The sequence below is a fragment of the Mastigoproctus giganteus genome, chromosome 5 (genome assembly GCF_048544385.1).
Source record: "Mastigoproctus giganteus isolate SK-2022 chromosome 5, ASM4854438v1, whole genome shotgun sequence".
Lineage (NCBI taxonomy): Eukaryota > Metazoa > Arthropoda > Arachnida > Uropygi > Thelyphonidae > Mastigoproctus > Mastigoproctus giganteus.
Genome location: NC_143579.1, coordinates 110,018,427 through 110,043,427, shown reverse-complemented (window position 1 = coordinate 110,043,427; position 25,001 = coordinate 110,018,427). Strand labels below are relative to the sequence as shown.

The window sequence follows — 25,001 nt, the reverse complement described above, 5'->3', positions numbered from 1 at the left end:
ATTGTTTTTAGAGGACTAAATCGGAACAGCAGTTTCATGGATGTATGTTTGATCTTCTTACAAACTTTCAACAAAATATTTCTATTCATAGCTGCGTTATAAACTTCGAAAACTGATGTCGAAGGAACTTCGCATGCATCTCACCTGGTGTGCAAACAAACAAAAAAAAAATATATATATATATATATGCTACCAGTAACGGATTGTTTTATATGCATTTGATACCATCAAAAAATTTGAGGGGAAAATTGAATTTCCATTATCACACACACGCCCAAAAAATTCACCATAAAGTGTTATATGTTTGCTTGCTTGAATTCCAATCTGAGCTGCAAATGTAATTTGACTTCTCTTGCGCTGACAGAACTGCTGTTTGCCAAATGAAGGAAAACGGGGTTCATTTTCCTGAAATTTCCACTTCCTTTCATTCACTTGGTGGGAAAAAACTCCTTAGGGGATTGAGTTCACCCTTTCTAGTCCGACCCTAAGGGAAAGAGAGAAAGAAATAAAAATACTCTTTTGGTGGGAGGAAGGCCAGGAGATTGTCAAAGGTCCACAACTGTAACTTTCATCACAGATGCTGAAGTTCTAATAAGTCAGTTTCATTGCGGATTCAAAAGTATTTCTTTATTGCATTCAGTTTCACAACAGATGCTAAAGTTCTAATAAGTCAACTTCATTGTAGGGATGCCTAAGTTCAGATTAGTCCGATTTTTGTCCAGTGTGCATTCGATAAAAAACCCTCTTTGTTTTATTGTAATTGTTTTTCTGAACAATATTTTGCAATAATCCCCCTGGAAATATTAGCCAGTGAACTGCATTATTTCAAACATCGCTGTATAACTTGTCCTTGAATACAAATGACTACGGTTACTTTCCTTTGAGTGACCGCTTTGTACAGATGTTTTATTGTGGACACTTCCTTCCAGTCAGTAAAACCATCAATAGTCATCCTTTACTGTACCTAAAGTAATTTGTTATGGTGGGGACAAACGGTTTTTGCTCCTAATTGAAGTAGCACTTTCGAATTTTGTCCAAGTCGATTATCTGCACATATTGAAAATTAGAAGGACAGTAAAAGAGTTGAAAATTGGTGCCATTGGTGGGCAGCATTCCGACTTACAAATTTTCTGTTTATACTCCAGGACATCAAAGCGTAACAAGCAAATATCTTCTAAGAATACTTTTTGAGCAGCCGTTAGTCGCAATCTGTTAGCGTTGTACTGTTAAAAAAAATTGCAGTTTTGTGAAGAATACACATTTCAAGAAATAATCCGTTATTCATAGCAGATGATCTTTTTTTCTTCTTCTTTTGCACACCAGTTTTCGAAGTTTATAATGCAGCTGCAAATAGAAATATTTTCTCGAAATTTCGTTAGAAGATCAAACCCAGGAAACTGCTGCTCTGATATTGTTTACTAAAAATTACAATAAAGCAAACTTTTTTTTTATTATCAAATGCGCATTGCAGTATTATCAGTTTTACACCAGTTTTTCTCGTTTCTAAAAGATGAATTTCCCTGATTTTCTGTTCGTAGGAGCAATATACGTTGAAGAAAGGAAATACGATCTGTTCACCTTTTAAAAACAGTTGTTACTGTTTCGCTTTATCGCTTCTTTATGTCAACTCATAGTAGCTCGCGTTGTCGCGTTTCAAAGGCCCTAGGCTAATTAGGGTGGGTTTAGAAAAATAACAGAAAGAAAAAGGCCTAAAAAAATACACACTTGATGTCACATTTTTGTCATTTCCATGAAATCCAATAGAAGGTTTTGAAAATTGAAGTGGGAAAATCGAAGAAAACAGTTCTGGCTTCACCTATAGCGAATTTCCGCTATGTCCATAAAGTAAAAATTATAGAATTTATTAGTTGACCTTTGAACTAGGTCCGCTGGACCCGAGGAGATAAAAATACAAATAAAGAGCCACCGATCTCTGAACTGCCTGAACGCTCCCCAATTGCTTCTGAACCCACTATCATCCCCCTAGAAGACTTCAGCGCCCACTTTGGGAACCTATGCTCTATAGACTAGAAACCCTAGTACTCTGATGTAAGTAGTCCATCTCTAGGACGCCAAGCTTCTTTTTGTCACCTTCTTTCGGTGTCCACACCTCACAGCCATAGCAAAGTACTGATTCCACTAACAACTGTCCAATATGTTTTTTAGTTCTACGGGAAATATTGTTGTCCCAACATATTAAGAGTACTAATAATCTTCCTACTTTGATGAATTCATGTGTTCACTTTCTCTTTCCCCAATCCTTCCTTAGTTAATCTACATCCAAGATACTTGAAAAAGTCAACAGTTTTTAGATGTATAGACTGTGTAACTTCCAATTCGTCTGGATGTTTCCACCCTGCTTAGGTATTCTGTCTTTGTAAAATTCATATTGCAGCCCCATTGGTCATGTGTAATGGTCATATAGTCTAACTTGGTTGTAACGAGCAAAAAGCCATAATGATTTTAATTTATGTGTATTCCCATACAATCGCTCACTGTTATAACCAGCGTACTACACGGATGTATCAAACAAAATTTGAAACAAATTTTTGCTCGGGTAGTCAAAAAATCCCCAATTCTTGGTGGAATAGATGAAAATGAAAAAGGCGACTTAGCTTTATGACCACCTGCATCAGATTAGCAGCCAGTTTATGACCTTGTCCTTCCAGGGATGGGGGCTATGCAATAGTGCATTGGCATTCCACTTGTTGCATTACTCTATTTACAGATTGTCTTGTATTCACTGAACCATAAATGTATTTCGGGACTTCTAACGTTGTATGCATTTCAGGACGTCTAAGAACTTTGTATGCAGATCACTTTACTATCATTTTAAAGTGAAATTAGTTAGAAACAAATCCTTCCTTCGGAAACATGTCTACTATCAAAAGAAAGAGTCTCTCAATCCGTGAGTTAGAACGTGCTGCAAAAACTGTTGAAGTGTGTAAAAAGTGTTCTTTGTCCTCTTCAAGTGTATTGACATTGTGGAAGAATAAAGATGTTTACATATTGGCACTGGAAAAGAACATAACTGAAAACCTCACACATTCTAAATGGTTCAGTGGTTCACCACACAAAAAAGTGCTGGATTTTCAATAGACTGATCTTGAAGGCTCAAGTAGAAAATTTTGATAAACAATTTGGACACGATGATTTTGTGTGTAACAACAGTTGGTTGGATCGATTTAAAAACTGACGTAACATCGTATATGCAAAAATTAGTGGAGAATCTCGATCTTCAGATCCAATGGCAAATGAATGGATTGACCGTGTTTGTGCAGAAATCAGGAAACATTTCAATGACAAAGATATCTACAATGCGTACTAAACAGGACTTTTTTACAATTTGACACCTGATAATACATTTAAATTCAAAGGTGAAAAATGTGTTGGTGGAAAAAATCAAAGGCTCGCTTGATGGTGCTCGTATGCGCAAATATGACAGGAACTGATAAAAAAAAAAAACTTGTTTCCTATCTGAAAATCATTAAAACCTTTGTGTTTAAAAAACAAGGAAACTTCCTGTGGATTACACTGCGAACAAGAAAGCTTGGATGACTTTGGAGGATATTTTTCGGCAATGCATAAATGATTGGAATAAAGAGCTATTCAAAAAGAAGAAAAATATTTTATTGTTAATTGATAACTGCCCTGCACACATCCCCAGATTCAAAATTTGTCCAATATTAAGCTAGTGTCTTTGCCTCCCAATGCAACATCAATTTTACAGCCAATGGACACAGGGGTAATCAAGAGTTTGAAAGGATTTTATAAGCGATTTCTAGTTCTACATCTGATCAGTCAAAGAGAACAGAAACTTAGTCTATATCGATATTGTATGCTATAAATTTATTGAATGATGCATGGAACGTTACTTTGACAACCATATCAAATTGCTTCAAGAAATCAAAATTAAATTCAAATTAAATTTCAATTGTAGATGAAGAAGATGGAAACAAAGAAAACAACTTACCACTATCCAAATGGTTGTTATGTAACAACATTGTAGGTTTTAATACAGATAACATTGATGAATTTGACGAGTCAATGAGAACTTATTAACTAGTGGTCTTCCTACAGAGAATGACATTGTAGATGCTGTGCTAACAAAGATGATAACGACGATGGTAAAGATGATGATTGTGATGATGATGATATGATGACAATTGAAAGTGAATTTAAATCAGAGCCGACAATCTCACAAGCTCAAGGTGCAATGGACACAGTCAATGTTTTTGAAGGAACTGAGGCAAGTAATGAGACTTTTAATGCGTTGAGTGTTTTAAGGAGAAACTTAAGAAATATCAAAGTGAAATGTTTAAAACAAACATTAATTTTAAGATTCGTAAATAATGACTAATTAAAATCGTGTTTATTATTAGCATTAGCATTAGCATTAGTTGAGGCATATGATGCAAGAAAGCAAGCTTATTCAGCATCAGCCAAAAAAAAAAAAAAAAAAAACAACCACTACTCCCATTTCACCCCTCAATTCGTTCGAAATACCTGTCCAGCTGAGCCTTAAATTTGTTTAGGCTATCAACTTCAACAACAAGCGATGGAAGTCTATTCCACAAACCAACTGCCCGCTGGCTAAAGGCGAATTTCCGCATTTAATAATATTATTAAATAGTATTGCTTTTAATTACAGAGAAAAATTGTATTTAGTATTAAGTGTATGGTTTTAAAATTTCAGACAAATAAATTGTGTTTAATATTAAGCGTACTGTAGTTTATACAAGCATATCAATACAAATAATATGTAGCTATATACTTATATTATTTTTTCTTTCTAATATTTCTTTTGTTTTTTGAATCTATCTTTTTATCAAGTTATTGAGAATTTAAAAAAAAAATAGGAGGCAGATTTAACTCATCACTGATATAAAGTGTTCACTGTTTAACGGCCGCAGGGGTTTAGCAAGTAATGGTTATAACAAGGAAATTTTGTCGGTCCCTTGATGCTCGTTATAAACAAGTTCGACTGTATATCAAAGTTTCAGGTCCAAAATTGATGTCCAAACCAAGCCTATCACAATGAGCTGGGTTCAATGTAGAGCAGATCACACTATAGTTTGTCGTTTGAAGACTGCATTGAAGATCAAAATTCAGCGATCACAATCAATATCAAAGAGAATTGCCCGCCCCCTTCGGTTCTCCCGCGAACCACAGCATTTTCACTACTTTGCTGCTCTAGTCTGGGGCATGATTTTCATTTAAATACTATTTAATTAACAATACTATTTAAAAGGAGTTATAAATTTAATTGATTAATTGCCAATACTATACTAAGCTAACAGATTCCTACTACAGTGCTATGTATTACGCTATCAAGTTCAAGATGTATGAATGCTATTCCATATCAATACTACATGCAGCAGGTTTTACCGATACTAAGTAATAACCCACAAAATCTCTTTCAAAATAAACTATATCATAACTAGGAATATAAAGCTACTTATAAGAATATAAAACCATTATAGGGAAAATAAATTAATATGCCAATTAAGTCAATAAAATGGTAAAAATTTAAGAAAAACTTCTATTAGCTGGAGCCGTAAAAACTTCACCTGCACCTAATCTCTAGCTTGGTGCAGGTGAAGACCTTTACTCCTAATGGTAATTATGTCGGGTAGTAGATGATTATCATTAACCAGTGCAGCAGTACCACCACTTTGATTGTTAGAAGCTTGAAGTGGTGAAATCAATGGTTAGCCTCAGAGCAAAGTTTCCAGCACTCCCTCCCCATCTCCATCAACCCATTCACAGTACTAAGAATTATAGATTTCGCTACCTTTTATGTTCCATCTTTTTCATGAAAAAAAAAAAGCTTCATTCTTTTCATAGTAGGCAAGAAACTTGTCAAATACCCCCTATACCTTACAAGTCAAAGGCTGCTTCACAGTTTTAAAAGGTTGTAAATGTGTTTGTTAGAGTCAACATGACTCTAACAAACACATTTACAAATAATAGATTAGGTTGGAGTTTTTCATTCCCATTTGTTATTGATTACTGTAGTAACCATCTGCATTGCTGCTACAGTATAAACAGAAATGGTGAGATACCCTGGTTAACTTTTTGTGTAAAGTTGGCAGAACTCTGAGCAAATGTTCCATCTATAATTGCTATAAGTCTACCGTGGCTGTTGAATGTTCTATGCACCATGGTAAGGAGACCATTGAGGAGGAGTAAGGAGGCATTTCATCCAAATATCAACGTATCGGGTTACATCAAATTTGGTGCTTCACAGCTTGTGTGGTGCAGCCTAAATGATATACAAAGTAAATTGCAAATAAAACAAGTCATTACAGATAACAAGTTTAAATGTCAGACATTCTCTTTGAACATTGGTGTTTATTAAGATGGCAGAAGATGAAGTGCTGCTTAAACCTTTTGTGTTTAGTGATAAGCTCACTTTCCATGTCAAAGGTAAAGTGACATGGAAAGTGCAAACCTAACACAGTGTAAAGAAATGAAAACCTAACACAGTTTAGAAACACATCCAAGGCAGTTCCATAGTTAGTGTTTCATAGAGAAAATTTCAAAATGGCATAAGGCCCATTGTTTTTCACAAAAGTTATTTCACAAAGAGTTATCTAATCCTGTAGTTGCTCAGGATGAGCCTGGCAACAATGTGCTCTTCCAACAAGGTGATTTCCCCCCCCCCCTCTCTTCCACAAGGATGTTCAAGCCTGTTTAGATCTCCACTTTCCAGGGTGATACACGGAACATGCAGTTCCAATGCTGTAGTCAGCTTGCTCACTGGATTCCTTTTTGTAGGATAATATTATGCACCAAATGTACAGGTGCCTCCGTAGCCAGGTGGGCAGGAGCAACAGTGCGTAGCACACGCTTCTTGATTAGACCGGGGTTTGAGCCTGTGACCACCAAATACGGAGGGTGCAGAAAGGTCAGGGAATGACCACCGCATATCCCTGGAGAAATATGGCCTTAGTTGCTAATGCTCCTAAAAACCAAAATAACAAACCAAATGTACAAGCCCCCCCCCCCACACACACACACATTTGCTCCATTGCAAATAATGATAATAATCATTATTATCATTATTTTTATATGCATGTTGAGCTGCTTTGGTGTTTTCTTTGATGTCATTCTTTTGATGTCATTCACTGTAGCAAAATGATAGCTCCCAGAGCCCCAATTATATGAAATAGCCACAAGTCAGATGGTGCAAGGTTGGAGGAATAGGGAAGATGTTGCCTGCCTGACTGGTTTTTTTTTTTTTTTTTTTTTTTGCAGCCAAGAATTGCCATTGCCGTGTAACTGGGACATTGTTATGGTTCAGGTTTGCCATCCTTCCATTTTTGTCTTTGCTTCACATTCTCATGCAAATGTGTCAAAACTTCAACATAGTAAGCAGCAGTAATGCTTCCCCATCACAGATTCATGGTGCACTATATCTCATCATCAAAAAAAATGATCAGCATGAATTTGATCATGGATTCTGTTGGATGAGACTTCTTAGGCCATGGGGACATTTTTTTGTGTGCCATTCGGATGATTGTACCTTGATCTCACACCAATGTTGAATCCTCTAAATATATCCAAGTACGAGGTGGATGAGAGTTGGCAAACATCCAACTCTCATCCACTGCGAACATGTGTACTAACCACTTTTCTTAGGAAGCTCGGATGCTGCACAGATTTTTAAAACACATCACCTGTGATGGCTTTCCTGCAGACCATTTGCTCATCCAACATCAGTCATGGAACAAACTTTGCACACACACACAGTGCATCCCTGAATCTTGCATCATTTGTACTGTGCCTTAAATTGTTTGTACTGTGTACTGAGACAGCCCAACTTTATGAACATTCTCAACGATAGTCATTTGCTTATCATTTTGCACAATTTCTTGGGGTTGTCGTAGACCTTCTCTCAGATATGCCAAGCTATGCTTGCTACCCAGGAGTGTAAAATACTGATGGAACTAATATTTGGGTGACATCAAGTGACCTAATTTGGCAAAGTCCGGGCAGTCTGTGACAGCCTGCTTCCACCTTCATGATGGTGGGACTGTTAATACTCCTGGATATAACTTCCCATGAGCAATCCTGAAATATGATATTGTGGGGGTGGGTTTCGTTATCTTTATTATTCTGAAAATCCTATTCCTCAAAGAGGCCTACAATTATATTATATTATGTTATATTTTTTTTATATCCCCTTATTTTAACCCCTCCCACTTTTACACCTGACTTGATTGATTTCAGAAAATTCCCAGACTCACGGGGACCCCTAATATATTAAGGTATTCTTCCACTGGACTGGCTGAGTTTAGAAATGACAGACACACACACAAGAATGTAGAATATACAAATTTGTTTTTTATTGTCATATTATATATAAGAAAATTACAATAACCTTTAACAGAATACAGTATTTAGTTTGACACTTGTTATTTTACTAATTTTTAAATGTGTATATATCTTGTAATTTACAGTCAACCTTGTTATCAAAAGAACTACTAAATCCTAATACTTATATATATCTACATATATATCACTGTGTCTCTTCATGTTGCTCTACAAAGATTTCAGTAGGTCCGGGCATTTATTACCCCTCACAATGCACAATCTGTCTCTTTGCTCCTTAACAGTCCATGTAAGTCAATAAACCACCATCAGCCAATGAACAGACAAAATATAATTTCATAAGTGCTCGTTTCCCAACTTATTAGGAAATACATGTATATTCATTCCAGAATCCTTACTTGCAAACAGTCAACAATATCCAACCAATTTACTTAGTTACCTTTCCGTTCAATTAATCCACTATTTCACAATTAGGGCTAGATGCTCATTTAATTGTTTACCTGTTTAATCATTTTCTACCCCAAATAAGTCATACTCACAGCAATTTAACATTCACAATAATTCAAGGACAAAATTTTTACTTCCTACTACAGATTAACTTACTCTTAAATTGCATTACTCTGATCTCTATACTAAATTAAATTATCACTCCTTAAGTATTACACTCGTTCAAATATATATGTATATATATTTAGTACTTTGACATTCTCTCTTAAAACTTATAGCGTCCTCCTAGAGTCCTTTTCATTATTAAATTAGTTCCCCTTTTTACAAATTATATTCTCAGTACTTATTCTAACACTTACGCAATGGTCTGGTATTCCTCCCTGCTCGGTCTCTCTTCCTATCTGCTCGGGGTGAGGACTGGAAAGCGAAAGGTTGCTCATCCGGGGAACATAGTAATCTATCCTGGGTTTCTCTACCGGGTACTGCACGGCTGAAGATAATACCGGATCTTATCTCCTTTCTTCCTCCATCTGCGTTGCGTCCGAGGACTGGGATACCTTCCGGGTCGACTAGTCACTCAACTGCTCAATCGAGAAATTTGCCTCTATGGCGTTTCACCATTCTTCCTCCATAGACTGCATTAACTTCTTCAAGGGAACGATACTTCCGACTCTAGACTTTCACAAAATAAATTCTTATAATCAATTCTCCCACTACAGCTTCCATCTCCCCAGGACTGCTTCCACCACAAAAACTCCTCTCCGAATGAACCCAGTATCAATTTTTTCTTCCCTTCTCTCCTTTCTCTCAAATTTCCCACCGCTTTCTTACTGGCCAATCGTTGACTTCCACATCCTTTCATTCGTGATCCTATTCGTCTCCCTTCAATTCCGTGGGCGTGCTTTCTTTTTCCTAGTGTGATCGAACTTCCGATAGACTGGAAATTACTGGATATTTCTAGAATTTAAACGTAAGTTCCGGTCAGCTAAGAGTTTCAGGCTTTCTTTGTGACCTCACCCCCATATCCATTTCTAGTCGCCCACACCTGCTAGAGGTCGAACCGTGAAATCTATAATAGGGCCACTTCCGCACTCAGTGCCCTTTCTATAGAGTATGTGCTCCTGTCTTAAGTGGGATTTGTTTCGGTCCATTATGATTGCTTTTACTGACTCGCTTAAGGAATTTTTCCATACAACCGAGATTTAACTAACTGGGTGTGTTTGGACTAACCTTCGAATTTCAGTGTTTCTTAACAAATGATACTTGTCTGAAACTAACTATATACGCCACAATTAATTCTTCCAATATTTAACAAACTTTATAATTTATTGTAAGGCTGGGACCTTACAATATCTAGCACACTGTAGGTGACCACCCAAGTGCGAAATTAGGTGGTCATCTACAGTGAGGGTCTGGATGTAGAGGTTGAGGTCTGGCACCCACACCATACAGAGAAATGCTACCCCTCTGTCTTACCAGGAAATACTAGTGGGTAGATTACTCTTATCAACCAGTGCAGTACCACCACTTTGCTTATTGAAGGCTTGAAATGGTAGAACCCATGTTTAGTCTCCAGGGCAAAGCTCTGGCAAACCCTCTCTTCCATCATGCAGTACAATTGATGTCCTTTGAGGTTATGGACATCATGGCAAGATCCAATGTGCTTTACATTTTGAGGGTACAGCTCTAAAACAGTTTGCAAGCCGGCCTCTAGATAGTGCACCAGACCGAACCTATTGGCAACACTCTAGGAGGCTTCTGGGAGTCTTGCTGCCTCTATTGTCAGGTAGTGACTGGAGAGAGAGTCCGAGTAGCGTGTATGCAGGGGGGGGGGGCCATTGTCGAGGTCATGTTATGTCAAGGAGTTGGGATATTCTTACCATGTGTATGCCATATCCAAAAAATTCGTTACTTCATACAGCATGCCCCCCTTACCTTTTCTTACTCCTGAATACACCATGAAATGTCAAACTAATAGAACAAACTTATTTGCAAAAATATCTAAACCTCCCAATCACTTCCTTATTCATTTCGCCTATATATGTGGTCTCAGTTCTACTCTCTCTTCCAAACCAGCCCGAATGCATGCCACAATTAGTTGCCATTCTTTTACTGTGCAACTTCAAATTTTTCTTCTTCCTCATTTATTCATTCAACTTCCATTCTCTGGAATAACCTTCCTTCATACGTATTTCCTGAAAATTACAATTTACAAATGTTTCAGTCTAATGTCAACAAAACATCTTTCAGCTACTCAGCCTTCAAGCCATGCATGGTACTAAGTACTATAGGCTCTAATACTACTTTGCTCAGAGTTTCATCTTCCACTGTTTCCTGCCCATTTTTAAACCAATTAAATCACTCTGAAACTGCTGCTTTCTTCAAAGCATCATATCCCTAAATCTTTCGTAGTGCTTGCAGTATCAGTAGCATGTGTCCCAAGTTTAAAGAACTTGATGTTAGCATGCTGTTCAAACTGACATTCTGCAATCATTCAGCTGTGACATATGGGTGAAGTGGTCCAGCCAGTTGTAGTATAAATAGTGTAGGTAATTTGTACCAATATTTTGTAATATGCTTTGTTATATAGAGTAAAATCTCGTTAATACAAACTTGGTTTATACAATGCACTTGTTTATATGAACACTTACCATTCACCTGCAAAAGGATAGGCTTTCCTTTGTAAATATATTTTTTTATTACAAAATTCGGTTAATATGTTAATTACAAAATTGAAAAGTGAAGAAGCACACACATTGCCATCTAAAAAAGATGCCCAAAATGCATTGAGCATAATAAAGAATGTGTTGGCCTGCAGTAAACCTTGATAAAGAAATAAATGTTGCATTTGGTAATGCCTGTGCTGTAGTTAAAATGCATAAAGGACAAAACTGTACAAAGAACATTGGATTCTTTCTTTAAATTAGATTAATTTATCAAAAAGTTAATGGTTTGTATATCTCCTTTAGGTGAAGGTAAAGAAAGCCTGCATGAGAAGCATGCAAAAGTTCAATGAAATTTACCGGTAAAAGTACTTTGCCATAATGGAATTTGTATTGTTGCTCACTCGGTAAACAGATGGTGGGTGTTATCAGTCAGGAGTAGAAATTGAATCCCATGGGAGATTGAAATCTTCCCGAAGTGGAGGGGGTAACCTGACCTTTTTTCTTTAGAATCACTGGTGGACTAGTGGATAAATTGTTGATTAAAAAAAAAAAAAAAAGGCAAAGGAAGCCCACACGAGAAGCATGGCAAACTACGAAAAAGTTTACTGGTGAAACTACGTTATGAACATTTTTTACGACACCAGAACTTCCAATATGACTCTGTTCGTGATTCAGTTAATTAATTCAATTAGTGATTCTAAAGAAAAAAGGTCAGGTTATTTTCCCCCCTCTCCACCTTCACTTCAGGAGGGTTTCAAGCTCCTGTGGGATTCAACTTCTACTCCAGACCGATAATACCCACCGTCTGTTTACTGAGCGAGCAACAATACAAATGCCGTTACGGCAAAGTACTTTTACCGTTAAATTTCATCGAACTTTTGCGTGCTTCTCGTGCAGACTTTCTTTACCTTAGCCCTCCTTTATATTACAATTAATTCTTTTTACTGTGATACTAACATATTGTATATATCAAAATATATGCTGTCCAATATTTTCATTTCCGTTAATTGCTTTTCTCTTAGTTTGTCTTGCAAAGAAAAATAAAATCTTTAAAAACTGTGCTATTCCTATTACTGTGTTGTTAGACAAGGCTTTTGTTTTTATTTTTATGATATTGATTTAAATTAATTAATTTATTTTTGATATTATTTTTATTCTTAGGTATGTGCCAAAAAAGGGGGGGGGCGTAAAATGTTGACAGTTTTGGAAGAACTCATTACTACAAACCTCGTTATTACAAAACATGAAAATTTAGGTCCCCTAAAGCTTTTATTAATGAAATTTGACTGTATATGTATTTTGTTTATTTTATTTTTTTTCAACCGGGTTAAAATATTTTACAAATTGCCCATTTTATTTTTCCTTTTTTGTTATTGAAAAATTTTGTTAAACAGAATACTGAATTGTTTATAGGACTGAGTTGTAAGGATATTCAAACTTGTGACCAATGCCAGAAGAATCCTCACTGTGGTTGGTGTGATGACGGTAGTGGTACTGGGCTAGGGGTGTGTCTTGAAGGATCTGCTTCAGGACCAGTTGTATGGGATGGATCAACTTACACTGTAAATACTTCAGTCTGTCCTTCTGGTCAATGGTATTTCACATCCTGTCCTGGTAGGTACTACATTATGTTTTTTGAATATCTAAAGTTTTATTTTTAATGCTAAATTTAAGCTTTGAAATTTTTATTAGGATTTTTTTATTTTTTAATTTATCGATTTAAGTGGATAAATGAGAGAATTGACAAAAATAGTTAATTTAATATCCGTTTTCAAAAATGTAAAAAATTAAGCACTTTTCTCCACATTGTTTATTGAGTCTGTAACAGAAAGGCTGCTTGTCCTTTTCAAGTTTGCAAGTAGGAAAGTTTGGAGAAGACCTATTACCTGCTCATCTTTGTCTTCATAATGGATACCCATAGTCAAATCTTAAATTCTTAAATGTCTACAAAAATACAATATTATTTCACTATAAATGGCTTGCCTTTCGTAGGAAATAGGTTTCCTTTTGTTTAATTTCTGCTTCAGGGACTCAAGAAACAATTTAAAATTGCATAAATAATATGAAGTCAAGTATTTATTTTATTTTTTTTTTTTTTTTAATTTTTGAATATTCAGTATTTCACATAGTATATTAATATCCATTTTATTGTTAAAAATGTGACTTTGATTACAACAGTTACTTCATTCTATTCAAGCTATTTAGAGGTCACTTGGAGTCAAGAAGAATTCTCAACCTACTGAATGTGGTGTTAGTAGGAAGATTTTCTTGCCCTGTTTTAAATTTTTATGGCTGCAGACATTAAAATGCCTATTGTACAGTGGATTCCATTTGTTTGGGCCACCGGTTAATCGGGGCAGCTGTTTATTTGGGACAAATCTTAGAAAACAGAATCCAATAGAGAAAATAGCCAGGGTTTACTTCGCTTAATTGGGACAACATGCCGTTTAATCGGGGCAGGAGACCACACCACAGAAGATTATCGTACAATTGTCTCCAACCATACTACATGATTCGGCCGAATTTCTGGAAGTTACAACCATAAAATAATAAAACAATTAGCAGTCATCTGTTTATTGGACTTTTCTGTTAGTGCAATCTATTATAAATGGATAGTAAACTTGATGTTATTGAATTTGCAATAATACGGACAGCTGGAATTCTGTGGGTTATTAGGGTGAAATGTGTTTACACTTCCATGAAATCTTCAATCATATAAAAAAATTAATTTTCATAATCTTCTCTGCATTCCTATTTTTAAAGCTTCGTAACTTATTACTCTGTTCTCACTTGCGCATATCGTGTTACTTGCAATTTGTGTGCGCCGTGTTCTTTGTTATTGATTGCTTATCTTTTTACTGTCTTAAATTTTAACTCCCACCCACAAATGTCAGCGAATAGAAATGTCACCTAGTTAGTATGTACATATTACAGTACATATTAATTATTCTGATTATCAGGTATATTCTTCCGATTTTCACATATCATTTAATTTTTTAATTGGTAAGGTAATAAAGGGTAAATTTGTGCTTAATATATCTTTACTTTTATAGCCTGTGGATAATATTCCTCCTATTTTCACTAATTAGAATCACTGTTTAATAGAATTAAAATTCAATTCACAAACATGATCACAATGACTGGTGCTTACTACACATAGTATAGTGAACGGTACTTTACTATGGTGAGTTCGTCATAACGTGATTTGATTGTACCGGGAACTAATTGTAAAGGAGGGGGGTATATTGTATTTTTAACTATTTACATGAAACTTCGGATAATTGGGGCAGCCGCTTAATCGGGCCAAAATGCACTAGTCCCGATGTGTCTCAAATAACTGGAATCGACTGTATATGATAGGCTTTATACTCATAGCAGAAGAAAGCCTTTACCAAAAGATTAATTGGTTATTTATTTAAAAGATGAGACTGCTATGGCAATCTGGTATGGCACTTGCTAGTCTCTCATTAGGTAGCATGTAATTAACATTAGCATTAGTTGAGGCATATGATGCAAGAAAGCAAGCTTATATAGCATCAGCCAAAAAAAAAAAAAAAAACTCTTCCCATTTCACCCATCCGGTCACTCCAAATGTTTGTCTAGTTCGGCCTTAAATTTATGTAAGCTGTCAACTTCCACAACAACAACAAATGGAAGTCTGTTCCAGCAATCAACTAACTGCTGGCTAACGGCAAACTTCTTCACGGCTATTCTATAACTGTCTTTCCTCAATTTGAATCTATGCCCCCTCAGGTTCTTAATCTGAGCTACTACTATTAATAGTAGTATTACTATTAATAGTAATAGTATTCTCCATATAGTGCAAGAAAGCTACAGACTTTTTCTGCACTGAGGGGGGGGAGGCAACCATACCAAGTAGATAAGAAAATACAAATTATATGCTTCCTTATAAAGAATTCTTTATAACAGTGAAAATTCCACTTTCATTCATTTTACTAATCACCTCTGAGATGCTTATTTGCCAAGCTCTGTAGCCCACATAATCGGAGCCTTTCCTCATACAGTTGTCCTTTTGCCAATATCACCATTCGAGTTGCTCATCTTTGGACCCTTTCAAGAAGCTCAATGTCTTTTTCCAGGTGAGATCTCCACACTTGAACACAGTATTTCAAATGTGATCTTAGAATTCCCTTATTCATGGAATTATGACCTCCCTATTTCTACAGTATAACATTCGATAAATCATGGATACCATGGACTTTCCTGGCTGCCTGTTTACACTTCATATCTGCCTATATCATAACTCCAAGATTCCTTTCTTCCTCTACTGTTTTTAATTCATCTCTGCCAAGTGTATAAATTTTTTTGGGGTAGCTCTTGCCCAAAAGTAAGATCTTGCATTTTGTTGCATTAAAACTTAGCTGCCACTTTTCTAACCATTCCTGAAGTCTCTTCAGTTCATCATGAAGGCACGCTGCTTGGAACTGATCATTAACAACTGTATAAATCTTTATACCTTCTGCAAATTTTGACATCATGTATTCTATCCCTTCGTCTGTAATTTTGAAAATGAGAAACAACAGTAGTCGAAGAACCGATCCTTGAGGGACCCCCTCCTGACATTACACCAATCTGAAGAATATCCATTAATCACAACTCTCTGCCTTCTGCCCTGCAGTCACTCAGTAATCCATCTTAAAATCTTACCAGTAATCTTCCAACCTGTTCAAGCTTATGCATTAACCTCTCATGAGGACCAAGTCATTCCTTTGCTAAAATCCAAATGAACTGTTGAAATTGTTCCCTACATCCAGCTTGTGAATAAATAAGTCAAAATAGCCTTACTAAGTTAGTTAAACATGATTTTTATGATTTTAAGCATGATTTTAAACTTGATTCTAAAAGACACAAAACTATCTAAATGTCCCTGGATTGCACCCATAATCATTGCCTCTAAGATTTTTCTTACCAGGGAAGCCAGACTAACTGGTCTGTAGTTATCAGCTGCACTCTTAGAACCTCCTTTATATATTGGCAATACATTGGCACTTCTCCGATCCAAGGGAATCTTCCTTAAGTCCAAAGATACCCTCATAATTAACCTCAATGGTTCAATACACTCTCTTGCAGTCTCCCTCAAAACTACCAGGTATATGCCATCATCTCCAGATGCCTTACTTGCATTTGTGCTGAAAAGTTTTTCTAATAAACAATCATCTATAATTATGAAATTACTAATTTTATGTCTGAGCTTCACTTGCACAGCCTCTTTTAAGCGTGAAGGGTCTTTTGTCAGTAAATACCGATGCAAAATATCTATTTAGTTTATCTGCAACCTCAGCTGGGTTATCTACGAATTTTCCACACCCAGCGTACGAGTTTTCAATCTGATTAGCTTTCTTCTTCGTTGTACTCATATACCTGAAAAATTCCTTGCCCCCATCCTTTGCTCTTTTAGCCAGTGTTTTCTCATACACAGTCTTGGTCTCCCTAACATTATTTGTGGTATTATTACAGATCAACTTGTATCTGTAGTAGACTTCAGTACTTTTCACCACTGTGTAACTATCCCATGCAATCTTTTTCTGCTCTTTTGACCAGCCAGCTCTACAGTCATCTATTTCAGCATCCTCCTCCTGCAATATTTTCTTAATGGTATGTATGCATTCATGACTTCTGTGTTTTTTGCTTTAAATGTATTCATAATTCAAATATATTCGCCCTCCCTCCACAATCTACCCAATTCATGGATGCGATATAGCACCTTAAACTGTCAAAGTCCCCTCTTCTGAAGTTAAATCCTGTTCCTTTATCTTTAACTACTGCAATATTTTTCTTCATCTTCCAATTGCATGATCACTTCCTCACAGTGAAGGGTCAGGAAGTATCTGTACTTTCAGCTCTGTGATGTCATCTGATTTGTTAGTAATGATGAAGTCAAGAACATTCTCACCCCTAATACTTTCTCTAATATGCTAGTACAAAAAATAATCATGTAAAGCAGGGGTTCTTAACCTTTTGCTTTAAGCGAGCAAGATTTTGCAGCTTATAATATGTGCGAGCACCGTATATTAAAATATTAATTTTTTTGCGTGAAGATTAAAAATGCACTTTTTTAAGTAATTTTTTAGCCATATTATGCATACAAGAATTATATTTCTCAATTAAAATTTTTGGGCACTAATATTTATTACCTTTATCAGTGTGAACCTTGACTTTGAAAAGATGATGCCAAACCTTTCAAATTAATTTCTCCATTATGAAGAGATAATCGCAAATTTTCTTCCAAATGTGATGTCAACAATCTTGTCCTTTTTTTTTTTTTTTGTTTTTGATATTGTTCATTAATGAAAAAGTACTTTCACATGTGTTATGTTGATCCAAACATAGAAAGTACTTTGAATGCTTCTTGTAATAAAGGAAATTTTTTTGTGGTCGGAAGATCCCCAGAATTTTAAAATAGTTTTGTGTTGGAAAAGACATTTCAGAGCTAAAGACGACTGCATATTAACAAGTTCTAACTTGGCAGCTGCTACTTCATTTTGATTTAAAATTTGTTCCAAGTTACTGATGTCAAAATTTCTGTAATTTATCGTTATTTCAAATTTTGAGGGGTGCTCTATCAAGTATTCATATCTTTCTTGGAATTGGTCACTAAGGTTTTTGATTACATTCATTTCAAATGATGGGCACTCCTCAGCAGTTTCCTCCAGACATTTTTTAAGAGTAGGAAAATGAAGCAAATTTCCTTTTAAAACTTGATTCTTAAACATTTGAAGTTTTTTCTCAAATGCAATAATCTCCTTGTATAAAATTACCATAAATTTATCCTTTCTGTGTAGCCTCAGCTGAAAATGTCAAACCTGGATGAAAGTGTAATCTTGAAATCTTCAGTAAACATTTCATTAAAAATGTTTTCTTTATTGCTTTCTATTAGAAAAGCTTTTACTTCTTCAAACACCTCCCAAATTCTGGAGAATGCCTTTCCATGACTGAGCCAATGAACCTCTGTATGGGTAATAAGATCAGAATTGGGTGCTTGAAGATCTTCCTAAAATATTTTTAGAAATTGCTTATTTAGGGATTTAGCAATAAAATGGTTGATGACTTTAACAATGAATTCAAGACATTATATAAATAATTTTTTGATCTTTCATTCATGAACACAAGGCCTCAATATGAATTAAATAGTGGTAATATACAAAATTAGGTATCCTTTCATCTCTGTACCCATCACAGAAGGTACACCATCAGTAACAGTTGATACAAGTTTACTCAGATCAATTTTGTGCACTGTGAGGAATTTAATAAGTGTGTCATATACGTCTTTTCCAGTTGTATTGACCAGTAAGCGACAAAATAGCCAAAAAATCTTCACAGCTGCCATCATGCTGAATTTAATGAACAAAGCACATGCATTGTGATATGCCCGAAACATCAGTCAACTCATCAAATGCCAGTGAAAAAAATACACAACTTTTGGTTCTACCTAATAATTCATTGAGTGTTACATCTGCCATTTTATGAACTCGATTTGAAACTTTATCATTACTCAAAGGAATATTTTTGGTGGCACTAATCAAGGTAGCTTTCTGTTTTTCTGGTAAAACGCTAGAAAGACCTTCTAATCATGACACTACACAATTTTTTTATTAATTCACTACTAGTATAAGGCAATGAATTCTTTGCAATTTTATTTGATAAAATAAATGAAACTTCATTCGCTAACACTTTACTACTGTTAGCTTGACCTAAATTTAAAATATTTTTCTGTCTTTCGAGTTTCTTTTTTTTTCTTCTTGAAATTTAGCTTTTCTAATATCACTAAATTTGGGAAAAGCTTCCTGAAAATTCCTATGGTATGTTTGGTAATGTGTTTTCCAGTTCGTCTTCCGATAGCCAGCCAAACACATCTGATATATTAAGCAAATTACACCAGTTCCACTAGTCTTACTAACCAAACTAACTCAGCCGCTTGGTTACCCTTGTGGCACTGCTCCTGCCTCCCCGTGGTGGGGCCGGTAACCTGGAAAGAAAAGTTATTTTTCCAGGGCTAAAAGGAGCAAAATGATCTCCCCTACAGGACCTAGGGATTCTGATATGGTTACTCATGAGATAGAAGACTAACTCATGCAGTGCTAAACGTCAAAAAAGTGACACTGTTAAAAGGACACCAATGCACCTTGTATTGCATTCCACTCAAGAACAGTCTCTAGGTATTATCTCACTTTTTAAAATTCAGAAATTCCTAGAAAATCTAATTGGATCTCCAAAAACAACCAAGCATCTGTGATCTGGCAACTTGCTCATTGAGGTCTCAGACAAAAAGCAATCGCAATGGCTCCAAAAACTAACATTCTTTGGAGGATTATTGATCACTGTCTCCCCTCATGCTACTCTAAACACCTCCAGGGGTGTGATAGCCGAGTGGGATCTCGTAAACCTCTCAGAAGAAGAAGAGTTTAAAAATGAATTACAAGACCAGGGAATTCTGCATGTAAAGCGCATATATACCAAACGAGACAATGCTCTAGTTCCAACTCGGAATATAATACTAACATTTGATATCCCCGAACCTCCAACATCCATCAAAGCAGGCTATCTGAATTGTCAGATAAAATTATACATTCCTAACCCAACACGCTGTTTTAAATGCTAAAAATTTGGACATTCCCAAAATGTGTGCAGAGGTTTAGCCACTTGCGCAAATTGCGGCTCACCCGAGCACAATCACTCTGACTGCAAAGCAAAGCAGCACAAATGCTTAAATTGTAATGGCCTACATACCGTCTACTCCAGAGGTTGCCCCCTATGGAAAAAGGGGGGAAAAAGACATTCAACGGGTAAAATCCAAAAAAAAAATCTTCGTACCAAGAAGCAAAAAAAATTAGTACAAGCTCAATTTAACATTCGACCCACCTTTGCTCAAGTAGTCCAAACGCCAACTGCAGTAACCAGTACTGTGCAAAGAATAACAATGATGGGTACTCAAACTGAGGTAACATTTCCCCCATACAGATCAAAGTCAGATTGGGCTTGGTCAATTTTGGAAGCTGTGCCCTTTTCTAGTAAACCATCTAAGACAAACAAAGTTGTTAATACACCAATCACTGTTCCACATACTACTACAATGTACTCAAAAAGTGATGATTCTACTAAAACTGACTCGATAGAAATGGAAGAAAATACTGACCACGAAGAACCTGTTCTCGACCTCTTCCCAGAAGAAGAGATGGAGACAGGAAGACCGTACTTCCCAAAAAGAAAATCTGCTCACCATATGCCAACAGCCCCCCTTGGACAGAAACTGAGGACCACACTTCACCCAAAATAATGCCGTTTTATTCAATGGAATTGTAGTGGGTATTGCAGCAATTGATACTACAAACAAATCTAGAAGCAGTAGCTGCTCGAATATCCTTTCGCTTTTCTTTTACCATTGTCTCCTTATATCTTCCCCCTAACCAAGACATTTCTTACACTGATCTTGAAAGTGTTGTGTCTCAGCTCCCTTCCCCTTTTGCATTATGGGAGATTTTAATGCACATAATCCTCTCTGGGGTGATATAATACATATAAACACGGAAAAATATTATAACAGCTTCTAGATAAGTTTAATCTGGCACTATTGAATACTGGATTACCCACTTATTTTCACCTACCTTCTGGGTCAAGCTCAGCAAATGACCTCTCTATTCTCACCAGCCCTTTTTCCCCTGTTTGACTGGTCTGTTCATGAGTCTACTGGGTAGCGACCACTGTCCAATAGTCTGTCATATAGAATCAAATTCACCACCTTGTCATAATGAGATAGTCAAATGGAACTTTGCCAAAGCTAATTGGATAAAATATAAGCAGCTAGCAATCCTAGAAAAAGCATTATTTACTGACACATTTGAAACAGCAGTTTCAAATGTGTCAGTAAATAATGCTGTTGATTATGTAACAAGCGAAGTAATGCAGGCCACCGAAGCAACAATACCAAGAGTGTCCACAAGTCATAGAATAAGATCAAAACCCTGGTGGAACAATGAATGCAAACGAGAGAAAAATAAAGCCAGGAATAAATTTCACAGAAACCCTACTGCTGCTAATCTAGTGCACTTTAAGAAAGCCAGAGCCAATGCTAGGCGCATTCAGCGAGCAAGCAAAAGAGAGTCATGGAAAAGCATTGCTTCAACTATTATGTGGTCTGCCAAAACACAAACCATCTGGAAAAATATTAGAAAAATGTATAACAAATATCCTCCTTCGCAACTGTCAATACTGAATGTAAATGATGTTTCACTACCTGAAGACATAGCTAACACTCTCGGAAAATTCTTTTGCTGAAACCTCTGCCATATCCTCATACTCACCAAACTTCCAGAAATGAAAGTCCCCTTGCTGAAAAGCAGACACTAAATTTTAACAGACGACCACCACCAACCGTACAACTGTCCCTTTACGATAATTGAAGTACGGCTTGATCTTAACAGCTTGAAATCTAGTGCTGCTGGACCTGACTGAATTCACTATTCCATGTTAAAAGAGCTGAGTGAAAAGTTGCTTCATATCTTGCTCCTGCTATATAACTGGGCTTTTACAGAAAATGCGTTCCCTGATATCTGGACACTCTCGTATGTCATAGCATTATTAAAACCTGGCAAGGACTCAATGAATCCACGTCACTATCGACCTATTGCCCTCACCAGCTGTATTAGTAAAATAACAGAAAAAATGGTAAACTCTCGTCTTACCTGGTTGCTGAGCAAATACAATCTTATCAATTCACCGCAGTGTGGATTTCATACAGGTAGATCAACTTTAGACCTCTTGATACAAATAGAAAACCAGATTCGGAATGCTTTCGTAAGGAAGGAACATTTGACTACAGTTTATTTAGACATTGAGAAAGCTTTTGACACACCTTGGTGATACAGAATTCTCCATGATCTATACACATTAGGCTTCAGGGGTAATATGCCAAGGTTTATACAAAACTTTTTGAAGCAGCTTTTCGGTCTTTTCAGGTCCGCATTCAGTCCACCCTTTCCCGTAACTTCATCCAAAATGTTCCACAGGGCTCATCTTTAACTGCCACTCTATTCATTATAAAAATCAACTCAATTACTAAGGTCATTCCAGCCACTGTATTTACTACTATATGTGCAGATGATTTTAGTATATCTTGTCACTCCCAGAACATGAGAATGATTGAGAGACAACTTCAAGTTCTGTTAATAAGATTACAACGTGGGCTGCAGATAACAGTTTTCACATATCACCTGAAAAAACTGTTGCAGTTCATTTCTGTAGAAGTCATGATATACCTGTTCTACCATCTGATTTCTTGGGTTAGCTTTAGATAAAAAATTGACCTTTCTTGACCATATTAAGCAACTTAGAACCTTTAATTGTTTCAAGCAATTAAACATTTTGAGAGTATTATCAGCTACATTATGGGATGCTGACCGTCATACACTCCATTTTATATCATGCTATCGTAAGATCAAGGTTAGACTACGGATCACCAGTTTACAACTCTGCTAGACCTAGTATCTTGAGGTCTTTGGACTCTATTCACCATAGTCCTTGAGGTTGTCACAGACATTCTCTCAGATATGCAGACAAGCTGTACTTGCTACCTGGGAGTCTAAAACGCTGATGGAACTGATATTCGTGTGACACTCAAGTCAAGTGGACCCAATTTTGGCGAAGTCCGGATGGTCTGTGACAGCCAAATCCTCTGCTTGCACCTTCACGATGGTGGGACTGTTAGTTATCCTGGGTATAACCTCCATGCACAAGTACATGGTGGGTGACCACCCAGGTGTGAACCAACGTAAGCAGGGGTCGAGGTGTGGCGCCCACACCACATGGAGGAACGCCGCCCCTCTATGTTACCAGGCAGTACTAGGTGGTAGATGACTCTCATCAACTGGTGAAATACCACCACTTTGCTTATTGGAGGCTTGAAGTGGTGGAACTCATGTTTAGTCTCTAGAGCTAAGTTCCGGTCAACCCTCCCTATCTCTTCCATCATGCAGTATGATTGACGACTTTTGAGGTTATGCTGAACGTCGTGGCGAGATCCAATATTCCTTACATTTCGAGGGTACAGCTCTAAAACGGTGTTCGCAGGCCGGCTGCTAGTTAGTACACCGGACCGAACCTATTGGTAACTCTCTAGGAGGCTTCCGGATCAGCTAGTGTATAATCTTGCTACCTCTACTCTGCCAGATAGTGACTGGAGGGAGTCCGAGTAGTGTGTATGCGGGGAGCATTGTCGAGGCCACGTTATGTCAAGGATCTGGGTATATTCTTACCACATGTACGCCATATCCAAAAATTTCATTACTTCATACAGCATGTCCCACCCACTATTTCTTACTATTGAATACACCATGAATTGTCAAACTAATAGAGCAAGCTTATCTGCGAAAAAATCTAAACCTCCCAAGGACTTCCTAATTCATTTCACAAATATACGTGGTCTCAATTCTAATCTCAACGATGTCCATTTCCACTTGCAGTCTGCCAAACCCTATGTACTTTTTCTAACAGAATCCCAGCTATCAGTTGATTCAGCTACTGCTCATCTCAGATGCCCAAATTATTCTCTGTATGATTCCTTTCGCCTCAAAGGTGGTATTTGTGCATATGTCCGTTCTGATATTCCCTGTCAGAGACTTGGCAATTTGGAATCTCCTCTCTTTGATCTTCTCTGGCTTAAAATCTCTCTATCTCATTGTGTCAAATTCATCTGTTGTCTCTACTGTTCTCCCAACTCCACTAATCACTTGGAGCTCTTTAACTTCCTCTCTTTGCAACTTGACTTTCTCCAGTCCAACTTTCCTAACAGTGAGGTAATTTTCATTGGTGATTTTAATGTTCACAACTCCAGCTGGCTTCCGTTTTCTAGTCACACCGACCCAGCAGGTCGAGATGCTGAGGCTTTTGCAATTACTAATGACCTAGCACAGATTGTTCATTTACCTACAAGAATACCGGACAATCCTAATCATACAGCCAATACACTTGATCTTTTTCTCACAAACAACCCTTCTAAGTACATGGTCGAAGTGAGAGGTCCTTTAGGCACTTCAGATCACAACTTGGTGATTGTCTCTTCTCCAATGGAACCTTTATCTCATGGCTATTCCCAACCTCGTGTTGTTTGGCATTACAAGAATGCAAAATGGGATGACCTGCGAGACTTCTTTTCCTTGGTCGGATTACTGTTTCAAAACTTCTGATGTCAACATTTGCTGAGATCGTGTCAGTGAAATTATTCTTGCAGGAATGGAATCCTTTATCCCACACTCCACTTTAAAATCTCGTCCTTTATCTAAACCTTGTTTTTCCAATAAATGTGCTAAGGCTGTCCAAGAGAAGAATGTTGCATATCGTAATTGGCTTGTTTCTAATTCTTCAGTTTCATTTTCTGCCTACACCAAAGCTCGCAACAATTGTAAAGCAGTTTTTAATCAGTCAAAACTAGAGTTTGAACAGGCTAAGAGTAGAAAACTTGCTTCTTGCCCTAATGCTAGCCCAGCATTCTGGTCTCTTGCCAAAGCTATTGGCCGCAACTTTTGCCCATCTTTGCTC

General features: G+C 36.8%; 1 protein-coding gene across 1 annotated transcript in view; it reads left to right on the top strand.

The window, feature by feature from the left end:
* The window catches only part of LOC150085636 (attractin-like protein 1), a 585,126-nt gene that overhangs the window by 334,953 nt on the left and 225,172 nt on the right, over nt 1–25,001 (top strand). The window contains exon 18 of the mRNA XM_090374629.1: nt 12,864–13,064. Within this exon, the coding sequence (XP_090230755.1) occupies nt 12,864–13,064 (201 nt within the window). The remainder of the gene's footprint in view (nt 1–12,863; nt 13,065–25,001) is intronic.